Below are 26,971 nucleotides of genomic sequence, written 5' to 3'. Positions count from 1 at the left end.
TCACATCAACAAATAAGCTAATCCCTGAATAATTTTTCTCCTGGAAATAATCAATCTTCACTCAAAGTATTCTAATAATTAAATAACAATATATTAGGTTTCCGTAGACAAATCCAAATCCCCTTCAAAAATACCCTACTGTACACTCTATCATTAAAATTTCCGAATATTAAACCAATTTCGATTTACGACCTAAACCTACCAAAACCGAAAATACTACTATATATTTATATTTATATTTTCTTCTGCATATCCACAACATCTCTTCTCTCTCCCGCTTAGCACAAATTAAATAATCCTATTAATTTATAATCTCCCCCCTCCTATATATCCTATATAACCCCTCCTACCCAATTAAACAATACTACACTCTCCTTCCTCTCTTCTCTTCCAGGGAAAAACCTTTCACTTTTATCCATATCCTCCAAAAAAGGCAATACTACACTTTCCCTCTGCTCTTATATTTCCAGGTTAAAAACTTCATCTGCTTCCACTATGGCCCCAATGACGCGCAGTACCTCTAGGCCGCAACTGACCGCATCGCCCAAGCGACTGTCGGGACCGGCCCGGGTGACCTCCAGAGGACGGGCCTCCCTAAGCACGGTGACCCCGTTGATGTCAACCAGACAACAGGCCCTACTCACTCGCCGGATGACACTAGGCTCCTCGCCGACCATGCCAACCCTTCCATTTGCGGAAGCTTCCGCACCTTTGAAAAGCACTTCGAAGGTTGGACTGGGCCTGGCAAAGCGGTCGACGCTGCAGCCGGTCATCGAGGGGAGTGCTGGACCACTGGTTGCATCTACGGCTGGGCGCAGCTTGGAGGACTTCCTTGCACGGTACCCCGTTGGCATCAGTCCCGCGAATGATTTAGAGCGGGCAATGGCGATACTGACTGGCTTAATCCGTGACATACGGGACGGACAGAAGACAAAAGGACTCCCCACTATGCCAAAAGACTGGGCACTCAAATTCAGGAATTCCTTGAATTTGCTTGCCGACACAGCCGACAAAAACAAGACGGGACATCAAGACAAAACAACAATGACGGACGTTCCCGAATCACCGCCACGTGCAGTGGACGAACTACCGGAACTCATTGCGACACCGGTTGAGCGGCAGTCCACGGGTAATGTAGGTGAAGTGGCCAGGTCTTCACTCGTGGAGGCCCAGCCTGCACCCCAGTCTCCCGGAAAACAGCTGTCTCCCGGTCCGACCAGAGAGGAGGTGGAAGAGCTGACGCACATGACGGAATTGATCTTGGAGGCCAACAATAAGCTTCTGCTTAAGTTGAACGCTGTAAAACAGTGGACACAGGAACAAACACATGCACAAACAAAGATAAACCAAACATCAGACAACCCAAACAGCGAAGACACCAAACAAACAGACAAACCAACAAACACAAAAGACACCCAAACAAACAGCCCTTCGACCCTCACAAACAAAATGACAAAAACACCAAAAGACACAAACACCAAAACACGAACAAACAAAAAGACCGAAACCACACAAAACTCTGAAACAGACATCCCCACGACCACGAACACACCCTTGACCCTTTCAAACGATGAGACAAGCAACATAACAGACAAACACACAGACACACAGACAGCCAAAAAGACAAAGAAACGCAAACGCAGACAAAACAAGAACAAGACTACGGACAACAGACAGGACCAGGACAAGTCACAAGAACCGGCGCCCGAATGGACAAAAGTTCTGAGCAAACAGGCCAAGCGACGAGCACGGAGGAAGCAGCGGAAGCAGGAAGCAGCGGCGCTTGACGCGAACCAGCAGCAGCAGCGGCAGCAGCCGGAGCATCAGCAACAACCAAAACAACCGAAGCAGCGCGCGCATCGCGTCCCAGATGCGTTGGAGTTGGAAACAACGAACAACACAACACAGGACGAGATGATGCGCATCCTCAAGGAAAAGCTGGGGGATGATCGGCAGAAAGTGGAGCGTGTAAGGATGAATTTCCAGGGGAATATTCTTCTGGAACTGTCCTGCAAGAGCCACGACGAGACGCTTGAGATGTGGCGGAAAGTGTCCGAAGCACTGGAGGGCAAAGCGAAAGCCCGACCACGGACCCCCACAACTCGCCTTACCTGCACGAACATTCCACCGAGCTGCACCAACGAGGAAATTGCAACGGACCTAAGCACAGCCCTGGGAGTTACGATATACGAGGACCAGATCAGTACCGTTAAATCCAATTACGGAACGCTGGTCGCATTTTTCGGATGCCCAGAGGTGGCAGTAACGGACGACGTGCTACTAAAACAGCATGTTGTCGGATTCAGCCAGTGCTGCCGGTTCAAGAAGGTTGAGGTGAAGCGCCAATGCTATCGGTGCTACGAGTTTGGCCACATTGCCACTCACTGCCGTGGGAAGGATCGGTCAAGCAAGTGTCATCGATGTGCGGAGACTAAGCACTCAGGACCGTGCACCAAGGAACGGAAGTGCCTCGTCTGCAAGGGCCCGGAAGCAATCGGGCACTCGTTCGGACAGCGCAACTGCCGCCAAGTAGGAGAAGGGGTAAAAAACCGGCATCGTCATGATTAATGTCCTTCAACAGAACCTTAATCACAGCCAGCTGGCCCAGGACATGCTGATGCAGACTGCTCGGAACGAAGGCTGCGACATAGTGTTGATCGCCGATCCATACCGGATTCCGGAGAACAACGGTAACTGGGTCGCGGATCCGACGGGCAGAGTTGCAGCAGTATCGACAGGAAGATACCCCATCCAACGCATAATCGAGAATCGGCGGGATTACTTCGTCGTGGTCGAAATGCGTGGTATCGTTTTCTGCTCCGTGTATCTACCTCCTGTGGGGTCCGATTTGTCAGTGGAGGATTATCGACGCAAATGGACCGAAATTGCGTCGGTGATTCCGCGGAATCGGGACACCGTGATCGGCGGGGACGTCAACGCCTGGTCAGGAGCGTGGGGGATGGAACGCAGACACAACGATGGAGAACGAGTTCATAGGGCAGCGGTGGTGATGGATGCTATGGCATCACTTGAGCTGGTCTTGTTGAACCGGGGCAACCGGCCAACCTGGAGCAGCAACAGTGGCCGTAGTTCCATTATCGACGTTTCCTTCTGCAGCTCGTCTCTTCTGGGGGAAAATAACTGGCGAGTCTGCGACGAAAATCCAAGTGACCACAATACCATCAAGTTTGCGGTCGGGAGAACGACGACGCAGCGTAACCTGGGACACAGTGCACAGCAGGCTTCGGATAGCAGATGGGCAACCCGGTATTTCAACAAGGACTTGTTCGTTGAAATTCTGGGGTCACTGGACATCTACAACCGCACCCTCTTGGCGGACGAGTTGACTCAGGCAATGTCAACTGCCTGCGACGCGACGATGCTGAGATTGCCAGCAGCACGGGGAGGACGACGATCGGTGTACTGGTGGAATAACGAGATTTCCCAGTTACGTCGCACTTACATCGGGATGCGGAGAAGACTCAGGCGAGCCCGAACGGAAGAGCAGCTACAGGATCGCCGTCCGGCGTACACAGCAGCGAGAGCAGCACTGGAGCAAGCGGTCAAGCGGAGCAAGAAGGAGCAGGGCGATCAACTTCCGGAACAGCTGGGGCCCCACGGATTCGGACCAGGCTACAAAATCCGGAGGCAGATGTGGCAAGGAGCCCGAGTACCGATGGAACGGGATCCAGCCAAGCTGCAGCACATCGTTGGCGAACTTTTTCCGGTGCAACCGCCCATGGAATGGCCCACAGCAACAGGATTGACGGACGAGGACACGGCACGGGATGCCGTTACCGAGGGTGAGCTGGTGAGCATTGCAAAATCGCTCAATCCCCAGTGTGCCCCAGGAGACGACAACATTCCGAACGTGGCCTTGATTGCGGCGATGACGGCGTTTCCACGCGTCTTCATGAGAACGTTCCAGCATTACATCGATTCCGGCCACTTCCCCGTCGAATGGAAGAGGCAACGGCTAGTGCTGTTCTCGAAGGCCGGGAAACCACCCGGAGAATCATCGTCGTACCGGCCAATCTGCTTGCTGAGTGTTCTGGGAAAAGTGTTGGAGCGACTCATACAGCGCAGACTTACGGAGCATCTGGATGCTACGGGCGGTCTCGCTGATGCCCAATACGGATTCAGGAAAGGACGCTCAACCATGGATGCCATCAACAGGGTGATTGCCAACGGAAGGGTTGCGCTCGACAAGAAGCGCTGGGGCGATCGACTGTGTGCGATGGTGACAATCGACGTGAAGAACGCCTTCAACACGGCCAACTGGACAGCGATCGGAGCAGCTCTGCAGCGAAGGAACACGCCACCGTACCTCCAGGCGTTGCTGCGGAACTACTTCACGAATCGCACGCTCCACTACGAAACGGATGAAGGAATGGTCTCGTTACCAGTATCGGCAGGTGTCCCGCAGGGTTCGGTTCTAGGGCCAACACTGTGGAATGTTATGTACGATGACCTTCTTCGTTTGGAGCTGTTCGGAAAGCGTGCGGACATTATAGGATTTGCTGATGATGTGGCGTTCACCCTTATAGGGAGGGACCCGCAGGAAATCAGCAACCTTGCTACGAGGAACCTGGAGATGATCGAGCGTTGGATGGATGGAGTGGGATTGAAGCTGGCCCATCAAAAGACCGGCTACATGATCTTCTGCACTCATCACAACCCGCAGGTAGGTCAACTACGTGCGGGGGGACACACGATCGTATCCACGGAATCGCTCAAGTACCTGGGGGTCAAGCTCTGCCGCAAACAGCTCCACGGTCGGCATTTGGAAAAGGTTTGCAGCAAGGCATCACGTATCACGAATGTCTTGACCGCCCTGATGCCGAATAAGTGTGGCCCAAAAAGCAGCAGAAGGAGACCCTTGGTTAACGTTGGGAATAGCATTGTCCGTTACGCGGCACCATCGTGGGGACGGACGCTTCTTCAGAAGGACGTTCACCGGACCACGGTTCAGAGGGCGCACCGCACAGGAGTTCTTCGAGTGGCCAGTGCCTTCCAAACGGTCTCCTACGATGTCGATGGCGTGGTCGCAAGCACTATCCCGTTAGTCCTCCTCCTAGAGGAGGACATCCGCTGCCACGACGAAAAGGTAGCGAGGGGAAGTCCAGGACCAGACATACGAAAGCGGCAAAGGGAAGAGACCATGGGACGCTGGCAACAACAATGGACAGCCGGAGCGGGGCAGCCGAGATCGCCGGGGATGAAGACGAGGAGAATTATTCCGGACATTATGTCCTGGGTAAATCGCAAGCACGGAGAAATTGATTTTTATCTCTCTCAACTCTTTACAGGGCATGGGTTTCTCCGGAGCTACTTCGTCGAAAAAGGCATCCTCGACGGCTCGCCAAACTGCCCGGTGTGTGAACACCAAGTGGAAGATGTCGACCACGTAATGTTCCACTGTCCACGGTTTGCTCGAACCCAACACGAGATGCAGCAGCAGAGCCACACCCGCTTGACGATAGAAAATCTTGCAGCGGAAATGTGTGCCAACAGCAACACATGGGAAGCAGTCCGGACCGCCGCAAGGACCATCTTCAGAAACCTCCAAGTGAGATGGAATGAGGAAAGTCCACCTACGGCCAGACGGAGACGACAACAACGACGGCGGAACACGGAACAAACGGGACAGCAACAGCTGCCGCCGTGACCGCACCAAAGGATGACGACAACGGAAGCAGCAGCAGCAGCAACGAGTAACCATAGCAGCAGCAGGAGCTAGACCCCACCGGAAGTAGTGGCTACGGACGGGCGGAATTAAGCAGCAGCAGCGGAAGAAAGGCACGAAGCAGCAGCAGCAGCTGAGACAACTAGGACGGATGACGCAGAAGCAGCATTGGAAAGCAGCAGCGCGTCAACAGGATGGGTGCATCGCACAAACGTTCCTGCATGGAGTACTATGCACATCAAGCGCATCGGCAGGGTTCGGATCAGGTCGAGGAGTGGTTTAGTTAGGGTCCCATCGGCTGCCGGGTCCGCTTCACGGGCTAAGCGTCACGATGAATCCCACATAACCCATCTCGGAGGGATTGGTTTGTAGCCGCAAGCCGCCCTTCGAGGTGGGTACCTTTTGAAGGTTCCCTCCCCGTTATCAAAAAAAAAGATATATCCATCCAAACCAAAAAGATCGTACCGCCGTGATTTGGTGAGAAAGTGCGAAGAATGTGAATTATCCACAGCCGGCAAGAAAGAATAATTTGCTGACTGCTTCATCGTATATGATCAAAACAATAAAACACAATTTATAGATGCTTAACCACCGACCAACCGACGTGGCAATTGCGTCACAAAAGTGTCCAACATGAAGAAACTGTCATTTTCAAATGAGGCGATAGCTTCTGTCAAAGAAGGCTCTGTTGACATCTGGTTAGATGACAACAACGGTTAAAATACAAAATGGGTAGGAAGTGCGAGGCAAGTTTCTGTGCATATAATTGTGCAAAAAATGCAAGTAAATCATTTTATACCTTTCCAAATAAAAAAGAGAGCTGTGACAAGTGGATCAAATATTGCGAGTCTTTGGAATTGGAGGAAAAATATGAAAAAGGTGGTCTTCAAGCTTTGAGAAAGAAAATGTTATGTTCAGATCATTTCACCTACGATGCGCTGGTAGATCCTCACAGAACAGATAAAGAGTAACTATATTAAATAATTCTATTAGTTAACCAGACTAAAATCAATTTTCATAGGCTCAAGGTAATTGCAATCCCGTCCGTCGATTTTGTGCTGAGAGACATGGTAAATGCGAGCACATCTGAAAATACCATCGAAAAAGGGGATGATACTAACGATACGATTATGGCGTTGGACAGCGAATATGTAACAGGAGCCGATTCTGATTGTAGTAATACAGTAACCAACCAGGAACGCAGTGTAGTTAAAGAAATCAGTAAAAAAAAAATGATGGACAAACGAAACGCATGGTGGATGCTTATTATTAGTGTTGGGTCGTGAGCGGTTGAGCTACCTCAATCGCTCCGCTCACCTAACTGAGCGCGCTCACCGCGCTCCTTAAAAATAAATCACCTAGCTCAACACTGAGCGAAATGCGCTCAGTAGAGCGCATTGAGCGACGAGCGCACTGAGCGAGAGCCCTCTGAGCGAGAACCTACTGAGCAAGGAGCGCAGTGAGCGACGAGCGAAACGCGCTCAGAAGAGCGCGCTGAGCGGTGTGCGATATGCGCTCAAAAGGGCGCCTATAGCTAAGCGCATTACGGTGTGTGCTGAACATGCAGTGCGCGCTGCGCGGAGAGTGTGCAAAATATAAATTTACTCATGACTTACGGACCGCAGTATTTGTGATAACTAAAAACAAATAATGCAGCGCTTACAAATAACTTCGTTCAGAAAACATTTTTTAACCAGCCCCTCGCAAACATTCGAAAAATCATAGAGTAGTTATATAAGCGTATTTAAACTTATTCGTTCTCTTTTGGCAGACGATGTAAAAGATTTGTTTAAAGAGTTATGCCCCAACTATTCGCTCCCATCACGAAAAACTATTAGTAACACTCTGTTAAACATCCGTTATGAACAGTTATTAGAAATTGTGAAGGATCAACTAAAAAATTCTAAGGCAGTATGTTTAACATCCGACGGTTGGACTAATCTACAAAACGAAAGTTTCTTCGCAGCCACTGCACATTTTGTTAATAGTGATTCAAAATTAAGTACATATATGTTAGCTTGTGAAGAGTTCCCCCACAAACACACATCTGAGAACATAGCAGAATGGTTAGAAAAAATTATGGAACAATTTCAAATTTCCATAAAAGTAACATGTATAGTAACCGATAACGCACCCAACATGAAAAAAGCAGTTAGTTAACTTGGAATAGAAAATATCCCTTGTTTTGCCCACAGTCTCAATTTGATAGTTCAACATGCCATCAACAATTCAATCCAATCAACAGTAGCTACAGTTAAAAAAATAGTAAAATATTTTAAAAAAAGTGCCCAAGCTTCCGCAAAGCTTCGAGAATTTCAAGAGCATTTAAATCATGTCCAACTGAAACTAATTCTAGACGTCGCCACAAGATGGAATCCGACGTATTACATGTTGGAACGTTTTCATACGAACAAAGACCCAATAATTTCATCACTAGCGTTGCTCAATTTTGAAAATACTCTTAACGAGCATGATTGGGTAATTATGCACGAAGCATCAATCGTTCTAAATTTCTTTGATTTAGTTACGAAAGAAATCTCAGCTGAAAAGACAGTGACATTATCAAAAGTGAAAGTGATTACAAGATTAATGATAAAAAAATTACAAGTGCATTTACAAAACAGTTCATACTCTGAACAAACAAAAACTTTAATCACCCTTCTCCTTGAAGGAATTCAACAGAAATTCAATTATATGGACTCCGATGTTGTTCAGTTAGCAACAATTTTAGATCCCCGATTTAAACAGAGAGGATTTAATAGTGACAGACAATTCAATCAATGCTGCGCACACTTACTTCAAAAAATTAAATCCATCAATTCCATTGATCAACATGACTCCATTCAACAACCACAGGATAAAACTGACTTTTCAAATGATGATAAAAGCACCATATGGGAGGATTTTGATATGGAACAGGGTTCATCGCAAGTCGTACTAAATACGCGCAGTGAAGCTCAAAAAGAGATAGATAATTACTTAGCAGAGCCATTAACTCACCGGAATGACGATCCCTTGGATTGGTGGAAACTTTATAAAAATAAGTATCCTTTATTGCATTCGGTAATGCTAGAAACTTTATGCATTCCGGCATCGTCCGTGCCGTGCGAAAGAGTTTTTTCGAAGGCAGGAGATGTGGAGACGAGTAAACGGAATAGGCTTAAACCAAATAAATTAAACAAAATATTATTCGTTAAACAAAACAAGGTAACATGAACTTATAATCCTACATGAACTTTTAGCATAATAATAGTATTAGCGTTATAAGAATGAACTGTAAATAATAAAAACGAACTATAAATAATAAAAATGAACTATCGCTATATAAATTCTACTCGTGCAGTAACGCAGCGTTACTGCAGTGTTGGCATATCGGTTTTTCTAAGCCAGTGTTGTAAAACTTTAATTTGCCCAATATGAAAGCTCAATCAACAAACCCTGCAAGTTCACTAGATTGGTGTGGTTTTTTGGTTGTTGTGCAGGATCTAAGCCTACTTCAACTTATCGAAATGTGAATTTATTATACCAAACGATGTTTTACGGTAGTACGATGCTAAATATTTCATAGTAGGCTGGCTCAACAAATGGTACAAGTGGTACGGTTTCCAGAGTGTATTGGCCACAAGTGTGAAAGTAAGCAAAAGTTGAACAAAGCAAAATCAACCACATTTTAACAGCAGAATATTAGTTTGAAGCAATTCCACGAAGATTTTGCATATTTTAATTGCTGAGCGGAAATTGCTGAATGGTAGCGGCGCGGGTGTCTACACCACAGAACGGGCGATCAAATCCCTTCCGGGCTAAACTTACGTACGCAGGACAGACTGTCTCGCTACGGGGTAATAAAGCCAAGGAAAGTTACCAATGGCTGGCCAAGACCTCTTCAAGTTGTAGTGAATTTAAGAAAAGAAGGAGAGTAAATGGTGATGTCCATCCAGGAGAAAAGGAATAGCTGGTGAAGATGGTGATACAGCGTTTTACGATTGAACTCAACGCTTTTGCCATTGATCTCAACATTTTCGGTTTTGATGTCAACTCTATAGTGGACTTACTTACACACACAGCCACATTCTCAACACCTTGTGTGTGGATGTCAACTCATGCCGCTTCAATCTAAAGCTGCGGGGCCACGACAGTTGAGACTTTCCCTCAAACTTCCTCAGTCACTCAAATCCCTCAAAAAGCGTCTCAAAAGCAGTGTTGCCGTGGCCGTTTGAGGTTTTCCTCAAATTTGGTCACACAAACAATCACTCATGCTGCCTCTCTTTTCGTCAGCGACAACAAACAGTGTTTGACAAATGCTATGTAATTCATGTAATTGTAATCTTTGTTCGAAGGTGTTTTTTGATCAATCCAATGGAAAATATGGTCAATAAAAAGTTGTTTTAAGAAAAAGAAAGTATTTAAACATTTTATCAATCAAAAGAACGAGATACAAGGATACTCTTTCGCATAAAAAGTTTATTTTTTAAATTAAAACGTATACATAAATTGTGTCACACACTGTGCAACAAAATGAACAATTAACCGTCGCAAAAAACAAAAAAATAAACACACAAATACGATGTTAAATTATAATTAATGCTAATTTTAGTTCTTCAGTAGGTATTTGCATTAACAATGGCACACGAAAAGTGTACTTTCATTGAAAAAAACCGCAAACAAAAATATGTTTTGTTTACATTCTGAACAGCTGAGGCATCGGAACTGTCAAAACGATTCCTCAAAAAAAGTCTCAAAAAGTTTTTGAGGTTTTTGTAGATCGGCCAGGTTTTCCTCAAAACGCAAATCCCTCAAAATCACTCATGAGTTCCTGAGGTTTTGAGTTCTGAGGAAATCCTCAACTGTCGTGGCCCCGCAGCTTAATAGACGTCAAATTGTAATCGTCTTCGCTACCGCTTGGCATAACTAAAGCATTGAATGGAAAAATCATTACATTATTGTACATGTTTGTAAAATTTAAATTTTATACAAAATTTTCTTCTTTTTCCAATCGATACTGTTGGGACTATTTAAATTTGTAAATTTTTCTGTTCCGCTTTGAACCGTTTCACCTAAACTGTTTACAAATCAAAACAAACGGGCTCCAATTTGACGTCTATTAGATTGAAGCGGCATGAGTTGACATCCACACACAAGGTGTTGAGAATTTGGCTGTGTGTGTAAGTAAGTCCACTATAGAGTTGACATCAAAACCTAAAATGTTGAGATCAATGGCAAAAGCGTTGAGTTCAATCGTAAAACGCTGTAATATTGCCAGGACCGGGCAACCGGGCCACCGGGCCACCATTGACCACAGCAAATTTTGAAAAACAGTGAAAACATCCATTAATATACTGCGTTAAACAGATCTGATTTGCTGTCGGTAAGGGGTAAGGAATTTTTGAATTTGATTAGACTTTTTATTCAACAATTTTCTATTTTTAATGTTTGTAGAAAACGGAATACATGTCATGCACTCCGAAAATATTTCTTTCCCGTGGTCGATCCTACAGTGGCACATCATGAAACCAAAACTGGAGAGACCCGATGTGCATCTTAAACGGAATTTTCTAAGCCTTCCATGAACGTCTTCAATGTTTGGATTTTCCCTATTTCGGCGATTGTAGCAGAACTATTGTAAAGAAATTCTGACGGAGCCAAGATAGTAAATTGGACATTTTAGATGGTTGAAAAGACGCAATTAAAAACCACGATGCCCGGGCTTACATTGGCCTTGACCAACTTTGAAATCCTCAAAACTAACGAATAATTCTCAAATCGGTTATTAGGAGCTCGCGGTGAAGGGTAAGGAATCATTCGATTTGATGAAAAATTGTTTCACAGGTTATTTTTCCTTTTGGTTGTAGCAGATGAAATTCACCTAATGTTCGAAGCAAATTGGCATGTTCAGTCTGTAAGGCTGCATTTCACTGTAAGTAGCGTAGTATCGCCAACGTAAGCCGTAATTATATCAGAACATTTTCAGCATGATAAAAAAAAACTTCTACTAGATGTGACGAAAACTCCATAGAACATACCTCGGCATTACGTAGATCTGTTGTGTAGGCATGTAATCGGGCCTATTAACTAGTAAATAACAAAATAAAGATACTCTAAATCGTAAGTGATTATAACCATAACCAAATAATTTGCAAACTCAACAGGTTTTTTCTAGCGCTATTTCTAACGCAATACAGACCGCGTTTCGCTCGTCGCTCATCGTGCTCTACCGAGCGCATTTCGCTCGTCGATGAGCACGATCTCCTGAGCAAATTACGCTCGTCGCTCAGTGCGCTCGTCGCTCAGTGCGCTCGTCGCTCAGTACGCTCTCGCTCAGTGCGCAATTCGCTCAATGCTGAGCTACCTCCCGCTCATCGCTCTTCGCGGTGAGCGCGAGCGGCTCACTCCGCTCAGATAAAAGAGCTGTTTGACCCAACACTACTTATTACCAAACCGAACAGAATAGAAATGAACATGAACAGCTTTTGGAAACCATTAAAATACTCAAAAACAAACTAAGAAACTTAGAAAGAACGAACGAAGAGACGGGTATGTTTTATGGAGAAAAACAAGCGAAAAATTGTTACACTGAACCAAGACCTTAAGCGATTCCGAAAACGAAGAGGGCTTGGTGACTATTTACTACAACGACTAGAGCATAATGTGGTAATGTATGACAGCCTTCGAAACTCCGAAAGATTAAATACGGCAAGGCGGTTTAGCAAACAAATGAAGAAGTTTGCAGTGTCGCTATATATGAGTGGTCCCCGTACATATCGAATGATACAAACATCAAAAGTGTCCATCAAACGATGGACCAGTGAAGTAAGATTCGAAACCGGTTTGAACGCTACAACCCTCAAGGCAATGAAAGAAAAATGTCGTAACTTAAGTGAAATTGAAAAAAACGTTGTACTTGCCATAGACGGAATGAAAATTTGAGTTATTTCGCAAAATCGGACAAATTTCATGGCCTTCCGGACGATGGCTTGAAGAAACCAAACGAGCGCAATAGGTCTTCGGTATTGGCAACAGAAGCCGTAGTAGTAATGGTGCGTGGCATTTATAAACCGTTTAAACAGGTATGAACCAATATTACATTTTTTTAAAATAAATTTCCCTCACAGTTAATAAAATGACCGTTGGATAGCAAAAACTTCACTCCCTCACGTATAGTATATTGAGAAACCCCGGCCGTCTTGAAATAATATTAATATTCATGTATCTAATTTTTAAATGGCTTATACTGTTTTTAAGGTTTAGGATATTTCATCACTCGCAACACATTAGGAAGCAGCGCGCAATTGAACGTAATTAAAAATACTATCCGAGCTATTAGGGAAACTGGACTAAATCCTCTGGTATTGACGATGGATCAATATGCAACGAACATCAAAATGGCAAAAGAAGCAGGAGTTACTATTGAAAAGCCATATTTCTATGTTGATGACACGCCGATTTTTATTTGGTGGGATCCGCCACATTTAACAAAAAGCACACGCAACATGATTAAAAAGCACAATGCCTTGTTAAACAACAATTTGGCAAGTTTCGTGGACATCGAGAATCTCTACGAAATTGATTCGTTATCCAACCCGAGACTTGTGGCGAGATTGACCGAAAAGCACATAAAAGTCCCTCCATTTTCACCAATGAATGTCTCACTTGCTACAAGAACACTCAGTCAATCAGTAGCTAACGGGATTAGATACTACGTCGGAACAGGCAACGCGAGCTTTGCAGACTGCTACATTTGTTGAAATGCATGACAAACTATTTGATGTGTTCAATAGTAAAACAAAGATTTGCTCTGCTAAGGTATGGTACACAAGTAACAATTGACGCCTAGCTCGTGGGCGAAGGGGGTGAGAAGGGAAGAGAAACAACGAGGGGAAGAGCAGTGGTGAGTTTAGCCAAGAACACATGATGCATACTTGTATGCGGTGACAACTGACAGCTCCAAATTTTTTTGATTTCTCGTCGCCGGCTCGTAACCCATATATCTGGGTTACGAGCCGGCGACGCAATGACGTATTCGGCTATCGCCAGAGTTTATACCTTTATGAGTTGGAGAGTTGAATCACAGCTATGGGAGGGTAACTCTTGGTTTTGAATTTTAGCCGTTATGTATCCGAAAATATTTTTTTTTTTTTGCAAAGCGGTATTCAAAAGGATATATCGGTTAGAAAATTTGATCTAGACCCAGCGGTCAAGCTTTCATGCGTTTCACCTCGTTTCATCCCCTTCCAACCCTCGTTGGCCTATCTTTTGCGTGTCAACGCAAGCTATCTCTGTTTTTCCGTTCGTCAAGCATGTTCTTGTCTCGCTCTTTTCACACTTTGCCGAAGTTCGGCGTGCTCCGCGTTGTGTATTTATACACCGAGCTCATGGAATATCTTTGTGTGTGTAAAAAACCATTTTGACAGCATCGTCATTCTTCGGCCGTCAAATTTTGTTTTGCTTTCGAAGTGCAAGGTTTGGTTAGTTTATTGCATAGAACAAGGAGATAAAATGGCTATAAAAGGGTAAAAATGGCTTCGAATCAAAAGAGCACGCGTTTTTCAAGTGACTGGATAGTTTACTTAGGGATATGGAGTGAAAAAACACATGGAAATAGGTAGGATGCTTGACCAGCGTGCTTCCGGAACAAAGTGGTGCTGAAACTGTTTCATGGCTGCTGAGAGTTTGGTAAGGCGTTTAATGCAACGAATTATATCAATTACATGCAATTTACATTACGCTTTTACAATTTCAGGTACATCCGAAACAATTTATTGGCACGGACCGCAGGAAACCAAACAGCAAACACAGTGTACAAAGTACCATGCAGAGAGGACAAAATTTTACACCACATAAGTACGTACTTTGAAATATTACAGAAAACTTATTGAAATGATTGCTAATTTCAACTATTTTCTGTTTACAGACCAACACATTTGCCACATTTTCCAGCAAGTAAAGTGTAAGCGAGAAATTTGTGAATAAAAAATAGAATAATTAAACAAAAAAACATTTCATGTTTTGTCCTTTTTAATTGATGACAACTTTCCATTATGCATAGCCAATAACGCACCCATACCTACGCGGCTACCGCGCTACACACTAACACATGCGCAAAAAAGCTCTTCGGATGACGGGCTTCAGCCGGGCTTCAGATTGACGTCCTGAAGCCCGTATGAAGCCCGCTTAACGAAGAATTTGACCGCTGGGGATGTTTTATTTTATTTATTTTTAGGCTGAATTTAAAGGAATTTTCTTGGAATTATTGCTATACCTTGCAACAATCCGCAAAATGATGTTATATTAATGTTGTAGCTTAAGATTATCTTAGTATTCATTTGTCATATAAAACCTAACAATGTAAAATATATTGTATAGTATAATAAACAAGTGAAATATATATTATATTTGTTTTATGAAATTTTAGCCCCTCTTAAAATGATTTGGTTAGAAAATCCGAAAAATTTTACGTTGAACACAGTGGAAGTGCAGTATGTACGATTGCGTCAGAATAATCGATTCAAATAACCTACACACTTAAAAATATTTCACGACTTCGGTTAAATAAACTGCCGAAATCCATCGGCTCTTTCATGTTTTGCTGATATGTCAGTTGAAAATTTGCCATTGCCGAAAATCAGTACAATTAACACCTGAAATATCAGTTAAATATACATTTCAACCGAAACTCGGCAACACTGTATGCCGAGCACATACGCTAACACATCTGTCATCGAGCTCAACTGTCAAAATAACCGAGATATCGGTTTTAACCATAGTGTTAGCCGAGACTCGGTTTGCTATCTGTCATTGCCATTTTGTGTTATTAGTGAAACGAACAGCTTTTGGAGTGATTCTGTGTATCAAGTGAAAATTTCCTAAAATAATTTCCGAAATGGATGATCTTTTAAACTTACTACAGCAGGAGGACGTAAGAATCTACGATATTTTTAGTAAGTATGTTTGAATGACAATTTTTTCCATTTAAGTTTACCGTACCAGGTCTAATATGCTTCTTCTGCCGGGAAAAAGTGTTTGGCTATGTCGAAGAGCTGCAGCTGCATACAAATGCACACATCCGGCAAAAGCACTTTGATCCGAATAAAGTGAATTATGATTGTATGATGCCAAAATGCCGATCGACATACAATCATTTTAAATCATTAAAACTGCACATAATGAAGCAACACAGTGCAAACAGAACTGTCGGAGAAACTCTCGATAAGATCGCGGACGATTCCGTTACACAAAAATCGATCCTTATGGAAATGGAAACTGATTTTGTCATCAATTACATGCCGATAGTTGAAGAACAGGATGCATTTTTAGAAGAAAAAACCACTTTGGATCAAATAAAAAACACCGTTGCTCTGGGGTTTTGCAGATTGACGGCAGAAGTTTCATTACCTCAAACCAAAGTTTCGCAAATGATAAAACTTTGCCAACATCTAGTTCAAATGCTTGGTGATTACTTTGAAGAAAAAACAAGGATATTTTTGAAGGACCGTAAAACTGATTTGGCAGCTCCTGAAACTATTAGCTTTTTAAATAAGTTCCACATAGAAGATTTGTTTTCGGAGGTTTCAACACTTTCAAAACAAACCAAGTTTTTGAACAATTTGGCGATTAGCATTCCAACACCAGTTGAAAAAGTGCTTCAAAAACGAGAAGATATTCGCCATGTTGCAGGTATCACAACAAAAGTGACGGTTAACGAAACCTTTATGTATATACCGATCACTGAAACATTGAAGCTGATTTTCAGAAATCCCCAGAACAGGGAACTAATGAAGGATAATTTGCCGCCAAACGCAACCATCAAAGAATACTCAAATTTTCGATCTGGAGAAACATACCAAAATAGCGAATATTTTAAAAAATTCCCCGACGTTATACGACTAAACTTGTATCAAGACGATGTGGAACTCGGAAACGCACTGAGCTCTAGAGCAGGCATAAACAAAGTATCAGTCTTCGATTTTAAAATAGAAAATTTTCCATGCAAGTGGAATAGTTCTCCAAAAACAATTTTTCCGTTAATCTACTGTACCTTTATTGACACCAAAAAGCATGGTTTCAACAAGATATTGGAACCTGTTATTCATGACCTCAAAAAACTGGAACATGGAGTAGATGTTTTCTATGGAACAGAAAAATATACCCTACGAGCTGTAGTAACGATATTCTGCGGTGATACTCTGGCTGTACATGAGGTTTTCGGACTATTGGGGCCCATGGCAAAGTTCTTCTGCAGATTTTGCACTATCCCTAGACCAGCATTTCATCAGAATCCGTTCCAACGATTTCCTACGCGTACGAAAGAGTGGTATGAACTCAACTTCTTCTTCTTCTTCTTCTTGTCTGGCCTGATTAACTCAACTTAAATAAGGTCAATTCCGGAGAAATCAAGCCTTCAGATTGCGGGTTGAAACGTGGTGGTTGTATATTGAATGAACTGCAATACTATCACATTACACAAAATTTTGCCTTGGACACGATGCATGACATAGCAGAAGGATTAGTGCCAACAACTATTCAGCTAGTATTAAGCCACTATCATAAAAATAAGTCGTTGGGTTTCAATGCATCATTCATCAACGATCGCATACATTTATTTGCCTATGGATACATCGACAGAAAGAATAGACCATGTGCCAATTTTACTGATGGAATGCTATCTAAACCCAGTACTCACAAACTCAAACAGACTGCATCACAAAACCTGCTACTGCTCCGCTCATTCTCGTTTTTGTTTGGCGACAATGTCCCCGCAGATTGCGAGTATATGCGTATGATCGGTCATTTGCTAAATATAGCCCGTATTTTGATGTCCACAATTATATCTGATCATATGTTAGTTACTTTAGAGGAACTCATTCGTCTGTATGAGGAATCGTTTTACAATAAATTTCATCGAAGACTCAACAAGAACCACCACCTCGACCATTACATCCAGTGTATTAAAAAAAGCGGAAATATGAAACAGTATAACTGTTTAGTGTTCGAGCAAAAGAACAAGCCAAACAAAAATCAATCATCAACTTGCCGGAATTTCAAAAATATTTGTAAAAACTTAGCACAACGACAATGTTTTACAATGGCCATAGATCTATTGGATAATCCATTTACTGATAGTATTACATATTATGGAGGAAACTTAGTTAAGCGAGAACATTGTTGCAGTGCTCGCTACATAGATTTGTGTGTTCCATATGTTTTTGTTCCCAAAAAAGTAACAATAAATGGGATCGACTTCAGGAAAAACTTGCTAGTGTGCATAAAAAACCACGATGATGAATATTATCCGTCGTATGGCATTATCGTGGAGATAGTGGTTATGAATACTACAATCTTTTTGCTACTTAAGTTATGCAAAACCAATGGATATGATGATTTCCTAGAAGCGTATGAAGTTGCAGTAGAACGATGTGAAAAAATTGTTTCGTTTGAACAAATACATTCACATACCAATTTCGCCTTCTGGTCACCATTCGGAAGTGATAAAAAATATATATCTCGATGAAGCTATTGCCAGGATTACTGATAAGTGTAATATTATGATAAACTTTTGAAAGATAGGTTGAAACTGATTAAACACTATTTTACAGTGAAGGAAGAAATAACGGACTTGGACACCTTCTCATCGCTGGACAACACCGATATCACAAGGCTTCAGTTAACGACAAAGATGTTAAAAATAATTCAAAAATATCAGAAACAGTATGACGCTACAATGGACATAGAAATGCATCCCAACGAAGATGAACAAGAAACTCAGAAGCATGAAGGACCAACGAGAAGCTTTAGTCCTACATGCAATCTTGACACATGCGATCTTGACAAGGTGAGTATCATCAGTTACAGTGTGTTTTACATGCAAAGAAGTACCTAACTTGTTCCATTTTTTTTTTTTCGTTAAGGAAATAGACGTAAGCCGTCTCCTTCTGCAATGCGACGAAGGAAAACAAATTCACGAATCATTGACAGAAGGCATCAAACCAAACGAGATCACCAACAAAAAAATTAATCACATAATTTGTGATTGGCTAGCGAGTAATTACGGCGTGTAAGTATTGTTGAAAAATAAAGAAAAGTGTATGTTGATATACTAATTTCATATTTTTCAGGCGCCCACAAACGGATCATAAGGTAATGCTCGCTAAATCATTGGTGAAAACGTATCCAATTCTGGCCTCAAACGTTTCAGATGTACCGTATGTAAGTTAATTCAAATTTATTTATTTATTACCGGCATTACAAATAGTAATACTGTCATTAGACTAAATTTACACCTGCGCATTTGAATCTCGTGCTATCTGCTTCAATCACTTTGATTGAATTTTATACTGGACAGCAGTGTAATTAAAAAAGATAGAAAAAAGATAAAACGAATACTGTTTAAACTTCTGATACTTTGCAGGCAGGGTGGTTTCACAAAGGTGGACGAGGAGCAGGACGGCATGCTGGTTCTATTCATTATCGCATGGAAACCCTTGCAAAAAATCCAGTAGTCGGGTATTCCACAGAACGAGGAACGATGACCAAACTCCGTTTACTTCAAAAATACCAACGAACGACGAACGCGAAGAAAGCATTGATGATTTGGTAGGATCAGATACGAAGTTTGTTATATTTATTAATTTTTTTATCAATATTAACTTTCTTCATAGGTATTTGAACTGGAAACAATTGTTCCATCGGAACATTCTATCTTAAAAATCGAAGATTTGTGGAAACAAACCTTGAAGTACCGCCACAAACAGCGTGCTAGAGGGATCTTTTCCCAATTTATGACCGTCTGCTCTGCAGCATCAGCCTTCGAAGGAGAATTGGTATGTAAATGCCCGTAAGAAGTAGGAATATATTTACTCAAATTGATATTTTTCAGATCTCTTTCGAGTTCGAATTGATCAATCCAACAGCTGGTAAATTCGAAGATATGTGGAATATAATCCAACCAAAAATATTGGAAAAATATCAACTGGATTTCAGGCTCATTAAAGATGACCTGATTAAATCGCTGTGCGTCGTCCGGGAAAAAATACTATCAGAGGAGTCAAGCGAACCCGTGAAGACGACCCCAAAGAGGATGAATCGCGTAAATTAAATCCTTTACATGGAATAATTGATTGGATTGATGTAAGTTACGTGGGTTAAAGTAAGGTTTCTATTAGAGCGCACCTGCAAAATTTCAAGAGTCATAATAGTTGAATGGCGGTTCATGATGTTTAATAATACTACAGAAACCCATTTGGGCATCATCAAAGCGAACATTAACCAAATGCTTTCCCTCGCAGACTTCGTGCTGATAGACGTTGTTTAACTAATACCGATATTGGGGTCTATGATACCTTCCACTAGTTTTTTTATATGGACTTTGACGTTTCGCGGCTTATTTGCTGCATGTTTTCCATACAAACCGCTCAGCAAAATAAGCCTGCGTATTTCAGATTAGAAAATTTTTCTAATGTTCGTTTCGATCAGCTGCTCGACAAATGTCAAAACAAGGCATTTTTCTAGCAGGTCTGAAACAGGTTAGGCCATATTTGATTCGGCTGAATGTTGATTGAATTTGGATTTAAAACAACAATGAAATTACATGAGTTTAATTATGTTCAGCTTTTTATGAAAAATAATACAAATTTTTACTTGTGCTATGCCTTTATTTCGAACTACATTTCGACGCTGTAATTCCTGTTTCGTCAAAACGCGGTTCTACAAAGCTGCAGCCTAATGTAATTCTTTATGTCAAAATGCTAGGTCCTTGAGGAATCCTTGCATGATGATATTACCTGTCAACAATTTCCCGCTCGATTCTGCTCGATGTTTTGACAGATCCGGGCTAAAAATTTTAGCTTTCTAACTTAAGGTATCATAGACCCCATTTACAGTCAAAAGAAACCAATTAGGCGCGTCTACACGATGCCAATCTTTGATCGCCAATCTTACACATACAGTCATAGGACCCTGTAACAAAAAGATTGGTAGGTGTTCTCGTGTTTTCACGATACCAATCTTTACCAGGCCTGCTTTCTTCTTCGTACTTCCAGCACAAATAAAAAGTGTCTGAAAAGATATGCACATCGATTTTCATACACAAACGGAAATGTCTCAAGTCAAGTGAGCCAAGACAAACGGAAAATAGATTTGTGTTATGAAACCATTCTTGTGACAAGACAAGATTCGTCAAAATTTTTGTTTCGTTAAAGCTGTATCAAAGCAACCATGGATGTGTCAAACTGTTCAAAATCAACACAAAAAACCGTTAACAACTCTCATTGCGGTTAGCTTGAGAAAAGATTGTGTATTAAATAATTGATTAAAACATTAAAATGATTTTCTCCTGCTACGTAAGTGATACAACGAACGATCTGGCATAACAAATACGACTCCTTTGAATTATTTCTGATCCTTTGCCACTTATCACACGAGCGCGTGTTAAGTATGCGAAATATTTGTGCAAAAAATATTTAACATGTTTAATGCCGTGTTTTTTTCTATCTCCGTGGTGTTTGCCAAATGTTTGGGAATTGTGGAAGAAATTTCAGAGTACAAATGGATATGCGAGGCTTGTTGTTGATCCTAAACATATGCAATATAATGAGCGAAAACATGAAAAATTATTCATAAATTAATGTTTTCACAAAAACATTTACTTATTCCAATAGTTTATGCACTAAAATGCAACAAAAATATGCCACGCGCTCCGAAATTGGCCCCTTTCCGTGAGAAAAAGCTGACGGAAAGTTTGAGAGTTTCGGGTATCCGTTTGTGTATAAGGATGCAAATCTAGCCTGCTTGTTTGTAAACTTTCGTTTCGTTAAATTTGATTTTTCCAACAGATCACAAACTTGGCTGTCATAATACAAATCTTCCGTTTTTGACAACTTGTCTTTACAATTTGTGTATGATAATTGAGGCTATGTTCTTCCATCAAAGTAACCGTTTATTACAAAAGATTACAAGCGAAAGATTCGAGGCATCCACCAAAGTTGGTTAATCTTTTCAGGCGAAAAAGATTGCCCAACTCTGCTCGAACGCACCAATACATACAAAAAAGATTCGCCGAATGTGAAAAATCGAGCAGGAATCGTATCGTGTAGCCGCGCCTATTTATTTATGTCTTAATTTTTTAAATATAATTTTTTTGTAATACCCTTTTTTATTTTCTTTTAGTTCGAGATGTCATTTCCGATGCCTGATGTCCCACGTATTATAATTGTTGCAAAAATGTTTGAGCTCGGCGACTGTTATGTGGTTTGGAAAAACACAACAATTAATGTAGGAAATAATTTGATCCGAGCATTTACCATTCTTTGCCAAACTTTTACTGTGTTCAATGCGAAATGCTGCCCGTCAGACAAGCTTTTTTATTCATTTTTTTATGCTTCCTGCTTTAAACTCGAAGCACTCAGTACAACTAGCAATAAGTTTTTGAACCAGCTTTTTTGAAACCCAGTTAATTTAATTTTATTCCTCCTATTTCCTAAGCGCACCTGCTATTAAATAACTAGGTTCTAAAGATGGAATTCTGGTGATTAGATAAGTGAGATATTAGTATGTAAGCAGTAAATAGTAGTAAGATATAAGTAGGTAAGAAAAGTAAAATGAATTCATGTAATATAAAATACTGTATGAATTTTTTTATGTAAATATATAACTATGGAATTTATTTTATGGTGGAATAAAAACTTAATAGCCCATCAAATATAATTCTTAATTACTCTCAATAAATGTTCGTCCTATTTATATTGTTTTAATTTTTAATTTTTTATGCAAATAAAAGCACTGAAAATCAAAAATGATTGTTTATATTTTTTGCCGAAACATCAGTTTGCTCTAACCGAAAATCTCGGCTAAACGTAAACGTCAAAACAAACTGTCATTTTTATTTTTTAACCGAGATTTTGGCAACAGAAATTTAACCGAGATCATTGCCGAGATCTCGGTTCTTCAGATCTCGGCAATAATTAACCGAGATTCGGCTAAAAATTTTAAGAGTGTATGTTTGAACCGATAATGAATGTATAATCTTGCGTTCTGATAGCCAAGAAAAAGTTAGAAATTTTCAACATTTTGTAATGTATTAATACTTATGTATTTCAAACCTAATACAGAATAATCGAGCGAAATTTTGTTCGAAAATAACTTTTTTTGACGCGTGTGATCATCCTATATTTCCAATGTGATCATGCAATCGTTTACACATGGTTAGTTAGTGAGAAATCACATTGACTAAAGTACTGATTTGCTTAAACCGCCTGCGAAAACAAACCATGGAAAGTGTTAACGCCACTACCACATTGAAAATGAAAAAAATGTAAGTTTAGCACAACTTTTATACATATTACGAATAATCGAAACATATTATAATTAAATTGTAACTAATTTATTATTGCAGCCAATTCAAGGAACGGAGGAGGTGCTTCACCTCATTGAGCTGGTTAAAACCTACCCATGCCTGTGGAAGGACTCGGACCGCCAGTATAAAAATGCTGAGATCCGACACCAGGCATGGGTAGAAATTGGTTCTTATATGGGTCATTCATCAGAGGACGTCCATCAAAAGTGGAAGAATCTGATGAATACCTACCGGCGCACGAAGAAGGAGATAGCACGAAGCCAGGTGACCGGATCAGGTGAATGATTTACGAATCTATATTATAGAATGTTTTAGTTATATAATGTTTATTCTTTTGTAATGATTATTTCCAGGATCCAGTGAGGTGCTACAAAACTGTTGGTTCGCGTTCGAGCACATGTCATTCCTGCACGACGCGACAGCACCGCGACCAACAGTAAATAGTGTAAGTAATTCAATTTTATAACAATTTTATTGTGTAGCTCTCTGGGGTTGCGGCAGATGATAGGGCAGTGGATTATTTAACATTAGGTGCCGTGCTAAATGTTTTCGCATGTTTTGCAATGCTCTGGTCGGTCTTATTGGAACGCCAGGGATAGGCAGCATTGAAGCTGGTGCTGATACATCGTCGTACTCTTCGGAGTTTAGACATGTATTGTCTTGATTTGTAGTGCGTGGGAGTAGTGTATGTGAATAGTTATACAATAAGTGTCGTCGTCTAAAGTTGTGCAGACATATAGCTGCAAGAACAACTTTTTCTGCAATTCGAGGTTCCAAATCCATAGGCTTAGCTAAAACCCGGAATACTCGAGCTAAGATACCGAATGCGTTTTCTACTGTACGTCGTGCTCGAGAATGTCTATAGTTGAAATGGCGTTCCATTGAATCTGCAGCATGCATGCCTCCAAATGGCCGCAGACAGTACTCTTTCATGGCAAACGCTTGGTCCCCTAGAAAGTAGAATGGCACTTCGATCTTATAGGGAACTTGTAGAATTTCCGGATCGGGAATATTTAACTCCTTGCGTTCCAGTTTTGGGTATATTGGACTGTTTGCTAAAACACCGCCATCCGATATTCTCCCCTGGCAACCGACGTCAGCGAAAAGAAAGTTGTAATTTGAGTCCGCTATTGCTAACAACACAATACTAAAATTGTGTTTGTAATTGTAAAACTGGCTTCCGGAATTCGCTGGTACTTTTAAAGGGACATGTTTACCGTCGATGGCACCATTGACATGCGGGAAATTCCATTGTTCTTCGAATCCCTTTGAAATCTTCAACCATTCTGATTTATTGGAAGGCAGCTGAAAAGATATAACATCAAAATCATAAATGTTATGTTAAAATCTGTTGTAAAACACCATCGTTATCATTTAATGTAATATGTTATTATTTCTATCATTTCAGGCGAATCTGGAAGACGAATCACCGGCCCCATCCACATCGGCCATGCTGCCGGGACGAACTCCCCAGCCGAAGCGGAAACGGACGCAAACGAGTCGTTCCAAGCAGATTGCCGAGTGCTTGGGAGCCCTGAGACGTTTGACAGACACTACTCCTCGTCCAATGAGCAAGGCCAGAGCTCTGGGCAACTTTGTGGAGGCGCGAGTCGCTGTCTACGAACAAAGTCACCCAGAGTTCTGTGACCGGCTCATTGAAGCTGTTACAGCTACGTTGAACGAGGAAGTAGCGAAGTTCAACGCCCCTGGATCCTGCGATCACGACTACGTGTAACACGTAGTGTGATAATGTGTGAGAAGACCACTCCCCATGACCCTTATGACCTATCCTCCTTGTTCACAGTGTGAACATCATCGGCTCTTATCAGAGCCCCCAGATATATTCAAAAAGATATTTTTGAGACCTTTGAAAACACTACACAATGTAAGAGATCCTTGAATGATCTTTTTTTCTTTTTAGACGACGACGACAACAACGCATTTGTTAAGGCTGAGGAGTAATTTAGCAGGATCAAATGTATTAGTCTCCCACTATGAAGTTACAACTGAGATACTTATTTTGCATTGGAACATCAAACACGGAATAATCAGTGCACCATGCTGAGGGATCATTCGGATTGATACTGCTATGTGAAAAACGCGTGCTGTTGCCACATTACACTAATTATGACTTAGTTAATTATGACTTAGTTTAGTGACGTAATTACATTATTGATAATATGTAAAATACACAATACCTTCACATATTCCTTTAGCTCGTGTATTATATGATCACAAACTTCCTGCACGATCCGGGATACAGATGGACTTGAGACCTGAAGTTAATCATTAGTTAATTGACGAGTATATATGTCTTGCTTAAAATAACTTACCCTAAACATAAAGGATAGCGATTCATATGAGTCCCCAGAGGCCAAAACGCGAAGCGCGATGGCAAGCCGTTGCTTTGTAGTTATTGCTTTACGCATTGTTGTATCTACTCTGCATATTTTTGGACCGATTAAAGACAAAACATGATGGAACTCCTCCCGATTGAGTCGCAGAAAATCGTTCATCCGGTTGTTGGCACCTTCTCCATCGATTGCCTGGAACAATCGGTTCCACACATCTTCCCTTTCCAAAAACAAATCCGTAACCCAGATCCGGCCATTTTCTGATCGCGATTCTTCCTCCTCCTCCTGCTCTTCTATCAATAGTAGACAGGGTGGCCACTCAAATCAGAATTTTAGATTCCCGGCTTTTTCCCGGTTTTCTCCCGGTTTTTTCCAAGTTTTTCCCGGTTTTTGACAGTTCGCTACACTTAGTTTCTGGGTTGTAAATAAACATTGCGCGATAGTTTAATGCCGAAGTTCTTTATCATATAACATTTAACCCAATTCCATGCAAATGGCTACTTTGGTAGACAAACCGATTTCGATTGCTCATTTCACTTCAGGGCTCCAGAAATTAGGTTCATGTGTGTAAACCACAATCGGGTTTCTCTGCAACTTTAAAGGCCTGTAACTTGTTCATACGTGATTCAATTTCGATGCGTTAATCTAATAAAATATAAATAAAATCTTCTAGTTTCAAGTTAGTATAAGCAGTTTACATGTTTTGGTATTTCAAAGTTGACATCATTTTAAAATAAATGAGAATTTGGGAATTATGGGCATTTGAAGAAGTTTAATCAAAACTAAACGCAATAGATATAATATTAACATCCTAAAAATGTTTAATGAAAGGAAATGTTTCACGTGATGCTAATTTGTCAAGGTGGGGCTAAATGGACAGAGCTTTGGGGCTAAATGAATCGAGTTATTTCGCAAAATGTGCATAAGTATTCATGCAATATAAATGGACTGGAGAAACACTATGAAAACATAATAATAATAATAATAATAATAAGTAAGACCGATAGGACTTTTGATTTAGTTCGTAAAATGACTAACGAATTCAATGATCCTGTTTGTATAAAAACTCTGCTTGTTAGTCTAGTCCGTCCTTTCCATGAGTTTGGATCTATTGTAGGGCACTCATGTTCCGAACTATGCATCAAAAGAATCGAAAAAATCTAAAAATACATGTCTAGGTATGCCATAAAGTTGCTGACATGGAATAGGACTGGAAACATGAGAAAATCACCGCAAAAATGCCAAAACCATATTTGTTGCAAATTTATTAGAGGGAAAAATAGAAGCGCCTCAAAAAATAAGCACATGGACGGCCAGGCCGTTTTGTTTGAATAAAAAAACTCTTCAAATTGTACACTTTGTCGATTAATTCGCTATTACATGAAAGAAAATTTTCCCGGTTTTTCGGAGAGATTCCCGGTGTTTTCCCGGTTTTTCCCGGTTTAAAAAAATTCCCGGCTAATTCCCGGTTTTCCCGATTTCCCGGTTGAGTGGCCACCCTGAGTAGAGCTAGCGTAGCTACTTCTGCAGCAATGGCAGGGATTACTTCCTCTGTTTCCATATCCATGTCCTGAAAAATATCATGTA

The 26,971-nt window shown here is 41.3% G+C and overlaps 5 protein-coding genes across 6 annotated transcripts in view; 3 read left to right on the top strand and 2 right to left on the bottom strand.

Moving 5' to 3' along the window:
- LOC125768179 (uncharacterized) overlaps positions 1-17,052 on the top strand; it is a 460,049-nt gene extending 442,997 nt beyond the window's left edge. The window contains exon 2 of the mRNA XM_049435512.1: positions 12,926-17,052. Coding sequence (XP_049291469.1) covers positions 15,790-17,052 — 1,263 coding nt within the window. The 5' untranslated portion in view covers positions 12,926-15,789. The remainder of the gene's footprint in view (positions 1-12,925) is intronic.
- Positions 1-26,971, bottom strand: part of LOC125769451 (uncharacterized) — a 451,794-nt gene that overhangs the window by 310,457 nt on the left and 114,366 nt on the right. The window lies entirely within an intron of this gene.
- Positions 4,444-5,950, top strand: LOC125769501 (uncharacterized). Its single transcript, XM_049438238.1, has 2 exons — positions 4,444-4,684; positions 5,310-5,950. The coding sequence occupies exons 1-2, from the start codon at positions 4,460-4,462 to the stop codon at positions 5,409-5,411; spliced, it is 327 nt and encodes a 108-aa protein (XP_049294195.1). The 5' UTR covers positions 4,444-4,459; the 3' UTR covers positions 5,412-5,950.
- LOC125769273 (uncharacterized) overlaps positions 17,044-26,971 on the top strand; it is a 122,342-nt gene continuing 112,414 nt past the window's right edge. The window contains exon 1 of the mRNA XM_049437932.1: positions 17,044-20,537. Within this exon, the coding sequence (XP_049293889.1) occupies positions 17,166-18,191 (1,026 nt within the window). The 5' untranslated portion in view covers positions 17,044-17,165 and the 3' untranslated portion in view covers positions 18,192-20,537. The remainder of the gene's footprint in view (positions 20,538-26,971) is intronic.
- Positions 21,596-26,354, bottom strand: LOC125769239 (uncharacterized). The gene is made up of 3 exons (XM_049437832.1): positions 25,364-26,354; positions 25,229-25,306; positions 21,596-24,335 (listed from the first exon to the last, which is right to left on the bottom strand). The coding sequence occupies exons 1-3, from the start codon at positions 25,544-25,546 to the stop codon at positions 23,502-23,504; spliced, it is 1,095 nt and encodes a 364-aa protein (XP_049293789.1). The 5' UTR covers positions 25,547-26,354; the 3' UTR covers positions 21,596-23,501.

The sequence above is a fragment of the Anopheles funestus genome, chromosome X, assembly GCF_943734845.2.
Source record: "Anopheles funestus chromosome X, idAnoFuneDA-416_04, whole genome shotgun sequence".
Taxonomy (NCBI): Eukaryota; Metazoa; Arthropoda; class Insecta; order Diptera; family Culicidae; genus Anopheles; species Anopheles funestus.
This window is presented reverse-complemented; position numbering and strand designations above follow the sequence as displayed.